Here is an 11,623-nt window from a genome sequence, read left to right on the forward strand (position 1 = left end):
TCAACAGTTTACAGTAACTTCTGATAATAACACAGGGGAAATAAACGAGACATCTCTTTTCCTCTCTCTCTCTCTCTCTCTCCTGACGGCCCGTCAGTATCAGGGTTAGTACAAATGAATCCCTTGGCGGTTCTAGTGTTCATTTACCGTTTTGTCTTCTCTTTTTGTAATGCTTAATCGATTTGAAACCAAGTCTAACGTAGCTTAAACTTAACGTTAGCTTTCAAGCTAACACAACACATTCACGCACCTTTCTCTGTGGGGTTTTTTGTAGTGACGAATGAAGTTGGATGTTGTGGTGGTCGTGTCACTGATCTTTATGCTGCAGACCCTGCATACCGCTGTTCTCTTCTTATTAGCGTCATCGACAACATAATCCTTGAATCCAAACTTCACTATTTGTGGAGTAACGCTAGCCGCTGCCATGTTAACTGACACTCCTGCAGTAGTGGGTTGCCAGGTTTGCGCGCACGGCGCTATAATCACCCAATCACGTTTTTCGAAAAAACTAAACGTAATATCTCACTACAAAAACAAACGCAAATATTTAATTTTAAACAGTCAAGTCCTTTCAAGTCATCTGTCTCAAGCTTAAGTCAAGTGTCAAGTCATGAATACCAAGTCAAAGTCAAGTCAAGTCTTTTATCAATGTTAGTCAAGCAAGTCTCAAGTAAAAAAATATGCGACTCGAGTCCCCACCTCTGGTACTAACTCACAGTCCTCAGAATCAGTCACTAGTGTGTTTGTCTTGATTGTATTTATATATAGATGTAAGCGGTTTGTTACCTTTCAGCGTGTCAGCCTGTAAATATGGGAGCAAATGATTAATGACATGTTGCTAAAGGCAGAGAATGAATTGAGTATTAGACACAAAGTTTAAAGTGTGTGCTTTTTGTGCCAGCTGTTATTTTGGGTATTATAAAAGTTTCCCCAAATATTATTCAATATCAGACGCACTGAGACAGGCTTGGTCCCAGAATGCATCACTGTGAGTCTGGCCCGGAGCTGGAAAGTGAGCGTAACATTTCCCTCTGGGGTCTATGGGGTCTATGGGGTCTATGGGGTCTTTGGGGTCTATGGGGTCTATGGGGTCTATGGGGTAAGGCACTGATCAGATCAGTTCAATGGAGTGGGGACAGATCAGTACTAGAGCCAACAGGAAGTGGTTTGGAGCAGCTGGACGCGTCTCTTTGATTCCACATGTGTCTCTGTATGAAAGGAGACATAAAGACTTGTTGGACAGTGGCTTGTAGAAAGATTTTTTCCAAAGTGAGAGAAATGTTTTGATCTCATAATTGATCCTATCTTTTTTCTCCGTAGCTCAAAGCACACCTTGCAGCTCAGACATTTGAGGAGATGAAACGATGCTGTTTTGGAGCGAAAGCCTTCATATTGTAGTTCCTTTTTTTGTTTTTGCAGGTCAAGATCGGCAATAAGAATGAAGTTTGTTTAAAAAATGACCCATCTGAGAACGACATTGACTGTCTGGTGACCAACGAGGTGGCTTCAACCAAACTGACGTACACTACGAGTGTTTCGACATTTCCCCCTAACTATTATCTTTCTAACATCAAAACCCAGGGACAGGGTGTCGTTGCTCTCAAGTTCTTCACTGGTGCTACATTGAATGTGAGTCCTGATCCGATCCCTGTTACACACTGACTGGCTGTCCAGCTGTGTGTACAAATATGAACATTTCAAAGACATTGTGTGGCAAAGACAACTTCAAATCAAAGTTTATTTGTAAAATGTTGGAAGCATTTCCTAATATTTCTCTCTCTGTTCCTGCTTTCAGATGAAGTGGTCATTCTACAATTATGGTTTACAAGCTGCTTGCCATACAAATCATGCTGTTGGCCTTCCGTTTTCTGATAGTTTAGTAAGTATGACATGAGGCTGTTACCTAACCCTAACCCTTCAGCCTCACCGATGTTTAGAGTTACCATTTGTCAGGTCCCGATACCAATGCAATGTTTTCCTGTTTGTTTCTGTGTGCCAGGGAAACTCATATCCTAAATGCTTTCTGTTAGAAAGCTGCTGTCTTCCAGCCTTCCTCACACTCACTCTGAATGAGAACTGATCCCTGAGAAGACTTCTGTACCCTAACCACCCTGAGAAATGAGAACTGAGGCTGTGTGTGATCCATTATTCCTTTGTATCACTATCAGACATCATTCATATGCAGTGACGTGCGGTGAGGTTCATGGCTGGTGAGGCACTGACTCTTTCAGAGTCAGATTTACAAATATTATAGCCTATTTTGAGCTTAATCGAAATATTCTGTTATTTTCAAAAGCTTTTTTAGTCTGATGCTATGATTAATTTTAAACAGACGGATCAACAAAAGGATACCCAAAATCTAAATATTGGATTGTTCTTTCTAAGTAAGATCCCATTTTCATTACAGTTGTGGTCTTACCTTGACTTGAAGATGAATATAAGTCCATGCTATCCTTCTGGACAACAATCTCTATTACTGTTTTGTAAAAGTCCTCCTTATCTTCCTGTAGTTTCAAAAGTCGAGTTTGTTGTTTGCGTCTACCGTCTCTGCGTAGAATTACAGTAGCAACAAGAACCTGTGGGCTCACGTGCGCCCCCTTCAGTGCGGCAGAGGTTATGGCTGCCTCCCCTGGTGATTTTTTCATTGCCGTTGTATATGTGTAGCGAGCCTAAATATCATATATACGTGAAATAAGTTATTTAGAGACTATGGATGGCGAGGATAAATGTAATAAAGGGATCTACAAACATTACATTGGTGACCTACAGTGAGATGGGAACAGGCATGCGCTTAGGGCTCGCTTTCCAGCCAGTTTCTGTGGGGTGACGCATTCTGAGGTGAGGCAGAGCTCATCTGTGCCTCACCTTACCGCACAGTAACTGGCTTGAGCGCGCTCACAAAATAAGTGGCCGCGCTAAATTAGTGCCCGCGATCCAGCAAGTTACTGTGGGCTTACGTGAGGCAGTGCTCGTGCCTGCCTCACTTCTCATCGCTCCCGTAGCGGAGCTCGGCAAATTTGCTGATTTTGACTATAAAATGCGATTGGAATCAAACAGAAATCACATTTACACAAGATCAGTGGAGACATTTTATTATTATTATTATTTAGTTTTTCTTTAATTGTTTTTCCGTTACATTGGAGTATGACAGGTGAGGCTCTGCCTCCCCTGCCTCCACTGACTGCACGTCGCTGTTCATATGAATACAGAACCAGCTTTCAGTTCAGCATGGATAGGTGAATGGAGAAGATCAAGTGCAGTCTGTTTGCTCCTCTAAGCCTCTCCTTTGAAAACTCTCTTCTTATTTTCACTTCTAAACAGAGATAGGTGTCAGAAATAATGTCATACACAGCCTTAGAGTTTCAGGAAGCAGAAGTCACTCAGCATCATGTGTTAGCATGAAGACAAAGAGAGTTATTATCAGTGACACATGTAGCTGCTAGCATGCAGAGCTAACGGGGGCAGGCTGGACTCACAGCACCAGGGGCTGGTGGTTCTGCTCCTTCCTGCCCTCAAGTGGACAAAGGAGTTCATTAGAAATATCAATCTGGAATAATGAAGGAGCTCACCACTGCTCTCACTGTTACTTCATGTCCTAACATCGGAGGAAATATATCAGAAGTGGCATCTATAGAACACTTTCATTCATGTGTACAGTGTTGAGGTTACCTTTGTTTTCACTGATTGTATTTATTTGTTATTTTAAATGTGTTTTTAAGGTTCAAACATCTGTCCAGGGACTACAGATGTAAAAGAGCCTCTTGGCTAACTCTGGCACATTTACAGAAATGGTTCTTAGTGTGCAATGTCCCTGTTAAATAAATAATATACAAACAAATACATTCTGTTTAATCCTTTACTAGAACATTTCTTCAAAAGTCGGTGGCACAGTGATGGATACCTGGGAGCCTCCTGTAGGTCCAGCTTTGTTTCGAGACCTGAGTGGATGCAGAGGCTCAGGTAAGCTGGTCTGGGGGTTCCCAAAGAAAGGGATCCTCTAAGTTAAATGTGATATTAAAACATGTCTGTTGTTTCCCTATCTTAAATTCTGCCTGTAGTTACTGAAGTGTAATATCATTACCTCCATTCTCCTCCAAGGTGGCGCGATAATGCCGGGTTCAGAGATGCCCAATATAGGGCCCAGCGCAGAGCCCTGCTCTGTTGAACTCTGTTCTCTGTCTGCAGTCCTCTCTAATGACACTGCATGTGGGCCCGAGGAGGTTTGCCAAGCGGACAACACGTAAATATGTGCTCTTTATATCAGGAATAAAGGTCTGACTGATTTGAATAAAGTGTCCCATGTGATCGAACCCTCCATGAGAGAGTGAGGATATTATCCACCTGAGGATTATTGCAGTTATTGATGAATCTGTTCCTATTTCTATTACCCCTTTCCACCAAAGCAGTTCCAGGGTCAGTTCAGAGCTAGTGCCCGATAGCTCACCAGTCCTTTCATTGTTTCCATGAGCAAAACTGGTTCGTGTTAGGAACCAGAGCACTGCTGAACTGGAACCAAGAACCAGATCTGTGTGGAGGCTGGGTCAGATCACTAGAGCCGTAGAGATACGTTCGCTCTCACGGCCCGTTTTGAGGAGCAGCACGACCCGTTCTCCTGTTGTTTTTATACCAGCTTTCAGGTGTGATCACTACATACTGTAGGCTACACAAGTTTTCATATCAGATCACAAGTGAAATCCTATTGAAAGAGCGCCGGTAGAAAACGGAAAATGACACAATGATAGCAACATGTACTCATACAAAGCATTTATGGTGAATAATTAAAACGCCGTAACCATCATGTGTTATATATTTTAAATAAGTTTAATTTAGTTTGTTGGCTCTTAATCTGGTTATTGCTTCTTCAGACTGGCTATGCTAACATCATCCATATGATACAGGGAAACGTTTGGCAGTTAACGTCAAACATTGTACATTAAAACTGAACAAAATATGAATCACTGGGGAAATCTGCATCTGTTGCTTTAGTGACAGTCAGCAGTGAATTACTGACTGTCACTAAAGCAACGGTGAATGCCTCTGAATCCTAGTGGGAACAGTTCAACCTGGATCTGAAGAAGAGCAACGAGAGCACAGCTCCAATGCAGCCCGCCATTGTTGTAGTTTTTGCCTAAGCTGGCTTTGCTGGTAAATGCAGGGACGTAAACAGTGCTGTCAAATGAACAGGTCATTGGTCCAACATTGAGAACCAACCGTCCGAACTAACACGGTTCTCATTTCAGTGGAAAGGGGTTTTAAGTCCATCCATTATTGTTTCTTATCAGCTGGAGAATGGTGCAGTCTATAAATCCTAAAGAACGTTATCCACTTATTTCCCATTGCACTTGTTTGACATGGTGGGCCTCATGATGGACACTTCATGAAAAGAGATCCAGATGGATGCACAGCGTCTCGGTGTGTGTGCAGTGTTCCTATAAAGTGATCCTTTGACCTATCCTCCATGCTTTACACATGTGTAAATCCTCCGAGGCGAGCTCCATCAGTATTGTAGTGTTGCGTCCATAAATCAGACCAAACCGCAGATATCCGGGTTGTCCCAAGTAGAGTTGAGCATTACCCATAATGCAACATAATATCACTGTATGCCCTGTTTTATAAAATACTTCAAGATGTTTAGTATTCCACACGTATTTATGAGAGAGATATTATTATATTTGTACGTGTTTCACCGGCTGAATGTAACTTTACTGACCTTTCTGTGTCATATTGTGAACTTTGAGAAGGATTCATTTCCTATGAGTTTAGGATGAATGTAAAGTATTTCTGTCTTTAGAAAGACCCAGACTGTGAGTCCCTCTCCATCTGTTCTTTTACATATCATATTCTATTTACATGTATATAGACTTTTTGCAATATTTTTATTTCTTTTTCTTATATATGTTGCATCGTTGGAGGAGCTCAGGTCAGAAGAATGTCAGCGCCATTTCTACACTGTAGCTTTGTGCATATGACAATAAAACCTTTGAATTGAATGTTGAATTGAATGTCCATCAGGTGCGCTATTCCTCCAGTGGTGTGCACGGTGACGGGCTCCACGGTGATCGGTTTCCACGGAGCAGTGCACTCTGTCCAGGATCGCTGTGCCTACAGTCTGATGGAGCCTGAAGGCAGCGCCAGCTTCAACCTCATGGCCGCTTTCAGGGAGCGCCGGCGTACAGATGTTCCTCTTCTGGACCACCTGATCCTGTCGCTGCCAGGTGTGACCATGTATCTGGAGCAAGGAGGAAGACTTCGGGTACGTTAGCACGTTGTAGTTATGGGGGCGTTTGCTCAAGCAATGCTGATTAATTCCTGCTAGGAGTTACTTTGTGGTGGTGTATCACAAACCCTCTGTGGGATGTGTGTGTGTGTGTGTGTGTGTGTGTGTGTGTGTGTGTGTGTGTGTGTGTGTGTGTGTGTGTGTGTGTGTGTGTGTGTGTGTGTGTGTGTGTGTGTGTGTGTGTGTGTGTGTAGGTTGGTGGTGAAGCCCTGGTGCTCAGCAGCACAGCTCAGCTGATGCACGGCGTGGAGCTCTCCAAGGACCAGACTGGAGTCACTGCTAAGTTCCCGTCCTCCAACATGACTCTCTTCTTTGATGGCAACAGCGCACATGTGACAGGTACAGAACAGTACTTCCAATCTGGACTGAATATTACATATTTATTTCTGAATAACAGCTTTAATTCTACCCTCACATCCACCAGGACTTCCTGAAGCTGTAGAGGGTTTGTGTGGCAGCCCCTCCAACTCCAGCTGGACCACCACCCCGACTGCAGAGAGGTCCTCTATCAGCCTCCCTGGGTACCGCTCAGTCCGACTGATATGACCTATTTGTCATAATGTGGAATAGGGTTCAGATGTAATGTGATCTTTGTCTCCCTCTAGCTGTGAGATTCAATACCAGGACTCAGTCGACAGCGCCATCAACTGCAACCGCTCCACCGACCAGTAAGAGCTGAGCCATGAACACCCTCGTCTTGTAATGTCATATAAGCAGCGTTGTTTCTGCAAGATCAACCAATGTAACACGGAATACTCTTCCCTCTGAACAGCTGTAATCTCATGAGGCAGCCTCCCTTCTCCGCCTGTCACGAGCACACCGACCCAGAGCCGTACATCAGCGCCTGCACACACACTCTGTGCAGATACCCTTCAGTGGATGGGGTCGACTGCCACTTTTTGGAGGCTTACGCCAAGGCCTGCAGCCTGGAAGCCAACGTGACCCTGGAGGACTGGAGGTCAACTTCTGGCTGCTGTAAGATTCTCTATTTCCATTCGAGGATATTGCACTGGAACTTGTGCAGTCAAGCAGACATATTTGATCAAATGTATCCTAAAAGTAACCAGAAGCCAAGGCTCCCTAATAAAATGGGAAAATAGTAAAGAAGCAGATAAATGAATGAAGTTAATTTAAAAGTAAATCATTGTGGTGTGTGTGTGTGTGTGTGTGTGTGTGTGTGTGTGTGTGTGTGTGTGTGTGTGTGTGTGTGTGTGTGTGTGTGTGTGTGTGTGTGTGTGTGTGTGTGTGTGTGTGTGTGTGTGTGTGCAGCCCCCCCCCCTCTCTGTCAGCAGCCCTGCAGTGATCATGAGTTCTGTGGAGAAGAGCACGGTTCGACCCGCTGCTTCTGTCGGGCTCTGTTCGCCTCCAAGTACAAAGCCACCAAGTCTTTAGGTACGGAGCATGTCACACCGTTTCCTCTGCTTGCACTGGTCTGAATTAGGGATTTGGTTATTTACCACCAGCCTACTGCTGACAGCTGTTTTGATGCTGAGCTCTGCCAGAAATAACATATTGTTTAGTGTGGAATTTAGAAACAGCTTTCATTATAGTGCCAAATACATTCTGTCAGTAACTCCACTACCCGTTATAGTCCATGTTGAAGTGTCGGTGTGTCGTTGAAGTGTCGGTGTGTCGTTGAAGTGCCGGTGTGTCGTTGAAGTGCCGGTGTGTCGTTGAAGTGTCGGTGTGTCGTTGAAGTGCCGGTGTGTCGTTGAAGTGTCGGTGTGTCGTTGAAGTGTCGGTGTGTCGTTGAAGTGTCGGTGTGTCGTTGAAGTGTCGTTGTGTTGCAGGCGATCCCACAGTCTGCAGGCAGGACTCGGCCTCTGTGGTTCTGGCTGGATGTTTGCTGGACGACAAAGGCATCGACTTCTCCACCTTACAGCTCAAAGACCCCAGCTGCAAGGGCCACATGGACCCCCAGAGCCACCTGGTGACCTTCAGGTTCAACAGCAGCGCCCCCTGCGGGACGGAGGTCATGGTGCGTGGTTATCACTTCCTCTAGACTCATGGCGGGTTATCTTCAGAGCGTTTTTGGGCAAACGAGAAGCATTTAAAGCTGCTTTAACTGAGTCCTGTTCAGTTGGTTATTGACACCTGCAGCACTCAGAAGAGCTGGAAGGTTGTTCTGCCTCTTTATGATCGATGGAAGGGAAGGCACAGGCTTCAGTCACCCTGTTTAACTTTAATTAAATACTGGGAGAGCATCTCCTCTAGTTCCCTTTATCGATTATAGACCATGTGATTTATGACCTGGATGGTTTGGACTGTGAACTCCAACACTGACCGTTCTCTGCCAGGATGGAACCGTCAGCAGTGAGCACTGGAATAATGTGGCCGTTAAATGAATGAATTTTCTGTCACATTGCAGAGAAACAACAGCCAGATCGTCTACAAGAACTCCATCATGTCCTCGAACAGCTCATCAGGCGGAGTCATCACCCGCAGCGACCAGTTCCAGATCGACTTCTCCTGCAAGTACACACAGCCAGAGGTCAGGAGTGTGTCCTTCAGGATCAAAGAGAGGTGAGCGTCACCTGGTCCTTAACCTGTTAAGCCCGAGAGACCCCGGAACTGGGGCACTGCCTCAACATCTTGCAGGAAACAGTGTCTGAGGGCATGTTCATTTATTAAAACTATGAATGTTTTATATCCATGTAACGGGAAGAAACTCATCTAACTGATCTTTTTTTTTTTTTTTTCAAAAGAAAACCCACAATGCTAACACTGAGCCTCTGAATTAGCAACGAGCGAAAAATGCTAACACCTTACTGCACCGAAAATCACTCACAAAATCTTAATATTTATCATTTCACCACCTCCAACAGATCGTTTCAAATCGTTAGGTGACACAGAATCTAACGACACCAACATTACCACTGAATTATACGAAATGGCGACGTTATAAGCAAAAACGGACATCAAAACAGGTGACGCTAGGTAGCTAAAAATGCTAACATTTTTACCTTGGCTCTGTAGTCTCTCCAAAGTGGTTTTCAATGGCATTAAAACGATAAAAACGCTGCTGAAGTTAATCCATAGGTTAATCTAATGTGTCTGTGTCCCTTTGAAATGATTTCTGATAATCCATAAGCATTAAAACTGCTTTTCCGTTTCCAGATGTCAAAGCTAGAGATAGGTCCACTCTGATGCAAAATTACATGCGCGAAGCCCCCACATCTTCTCTTCACAACGTGTGTGTGGGGGACTCCCCCTTCGATTCTATTGGCTCTAACGGTCAGAAAGAGGTGTCAACCATCAAAATTGAGCAAGGCGGGCCAGAGATATGGAAAATCTACCCAAATGACCCCAGAAGTGGTTTCTTTTTGCTAAATCTCTCTAAAAAGGTCAAATGTCACTTGTTTTGCATCAATCTTGATACAGGGTACTTATTATATGTTGTACTTTGGATTCCTAATGCTTTTAGTCTACTAACCCATCATCCAAGGGTAGTTTTCACTATAAGTAAAAAAGAATTTTTGGACGGACACTATAATTTACAGTTTTTTACTATGTAAAATCTGAATTTTTTTGAAAATAAAAAACATCTATATTGATTCTGACTTTTCTACATCCAACTCACAGGTTTATCATTACTTTGAGAAAAAAGATTATTAATTTAACCCTTTTAGAAGGGAAGATATGGTCATTTGTTCTGGGAATGTCATTTTCGAGCCTGAGACCTGAAAAACAGGCTCAGGGCTTAACAGGTTAATGTACCACAGATCCAAGCGTCACACTGATAAACTGTGTGTGTGTGTGTGTGTGTGTGTGTGTGTGTGTGTGTGTGTGTGTGTGTGTGTGTGTGTGTGTGTGTGTGTGTGTGTGTGTGTGTGTGTGTGTGTGTGTGTGTGTGTGTGTGTGTGTGTGTGCAGCTCTGTGGTGCAGCAGCTTATATCTGGAGAGTGGAACTACACTCTGACGATGAGCTCCTTCAGCGATGCCGGCCTCCTGCAGCCAGTCGGCCCAAACACGGAGTTCCTGCTGAACCAGAAGGTCTGGCTGCAGCTGGAGGCGGTGGGGCTGGACGCCAACATGGTCACCATGGTGACAGACTCCTGCTGGGCAACCAATCAGGCATCACCTGACAGTAATCTGCGATATGACCTCATCATCAACGGGTGAAGAAACAAACTCTGACTGTTAGAACAAAATAAACTCTGACTGTTAGAACAAAATAAACTCTGTTTGAACAAAATAAACTCTGACTGTTAAAACAAAATAAACTCTGAGACTTCATCTTGTGTATTTCCTGTCTCCGGGCAGATGTCCGAACCCTGCTGATGATACGGTGCAGATGCAGGGAAACGGACAGGGAACGTCCAGCGTTTTCTCCTTCAACATGTTCGAGTTCTCTGGAGGAAGCAGTGAAATCTACCTGCACTGCAAACTGGAGCTGTGCCCCACACAGGGCCAGGCCTGCACTCCGGTACACACTGAGTACTAATACACAGAGTACACAGAGTACTAATACACAGAGTACTAACACACAGAGTACTAACACACAGAGTACTAATACACAGAGTACTAACACACAGAGTACTAACACACAGAGTACTAATACACAGAGTACTAATACACAGAGTACTAACACACAGAGTACTAATACACAGAGTACACATACACAGAGTACTAATACACAGAGTACTAATACACAGAGTACACAGAGTACTAACACACAGAATACTAACACACAGAGTACTAATACACAGAGTACTAACACACAGAGTACTAACACACAGATTACAAATACACAGAGTACTAATACACTGAGTACTAACACACAGAGTACTAACACACCGAGTACTAACACACAGAGTACTAATACACAAAGTACTAACACACAGAGTACTAATAAACTGAGTACTAATACACCTGTGTGAAGATAGAGTAAACACAGAGTATTTACACACAGAGTAAAGCTAACTTCCTGTCTGTGAAGCTAACTTCCTGTCTGTGTACAGAGCTGTGGGGGGGCAGCTCGCAGGAGGCGCAGATCTGCTAAATACTCTGATGGGAACGCGGCCCTCATCACTATGGGATGGAGTAACTGAAGAGCTTTGCATGGTAGGCAGCACCTTCATTTGTTCTTCCTAACGAGTTCCTTGATGAACACAATGTTTAACGAGTTCCTTGATTAACACGATGTTTAACGAGTTCCTTGATGAACACAAAGCAGCAAAGTATAAACCATGACTCAGCAGTGTCTCTGTGTTCTCAGCTGATTCCTGACGGTGGAAATGAAGGTCTTGTTGCTGTGAAACTGAGCCGGCACATTATCAGAGATTATTCCTGAGGACTCCAGTTATTCTGAGTTTTAACTTCTTTATGATGTGGGGGAAATAATCA

At 43.9% G+C, this 11,623-nt stretch overlaps 1 protein-coding gene across 1 annotated transcript; it reads left to right on the forward strand.

Annotated features, from left to right (window-relative positions):
* The first annotated feature begins 3,893 nt into the window (after positions 1 to 3,893).
* Positions 3,894 to 11,341, forward strand: LOC117469102 (pancreatic secretory granule membrane major glycoprotein GP2-like). Its single transcript, XM_034113478.1, has 13 exons — positions 3,894 to 3,960; positions 4,099 to 4,240; positions 6,013 to 6,253; positions 6,472 to 6,616; positions 6,702 to 6,798; positions 6,883 to 6,945; positions 7,050 to 7,252; positions 7,547 to 7,669; positions 8,068 to 8,255; positions 8,646 to 8,800; positions 10,150 to 10,395; positions 10,541 to 10,703; positions 11,239 to 11,341. The coding sequence occupies exons 1-13, from the start codon at positions 3,894 to 3,896 to the stop codon at positions 11,326 to 11,328; spliced, it is 1,923 nt and encodes a 640-aa protein (XP_033969369.1). The 3' UTR covers positions 11,329 to 11,341.
* The last annotated feature ends 282 nt before the right edge of the window (positions 11,342 to 11,623 follow it).

This window comes from Trematomus bernacchii, unplaced genomic scaffold (genome assembly GCF_902827165.1).
Source record: "Trematomus bernacchii unplaced genomic scaffold, fTreBer1.1, whole genome shotgun sequence".
NCBI classification, from domain to species: Eukaryota; Metazoa; Chordata; class Actinopteri; order Perciformes; family Nototheniidae; genus Trematomus; species Trematomus bernacchii.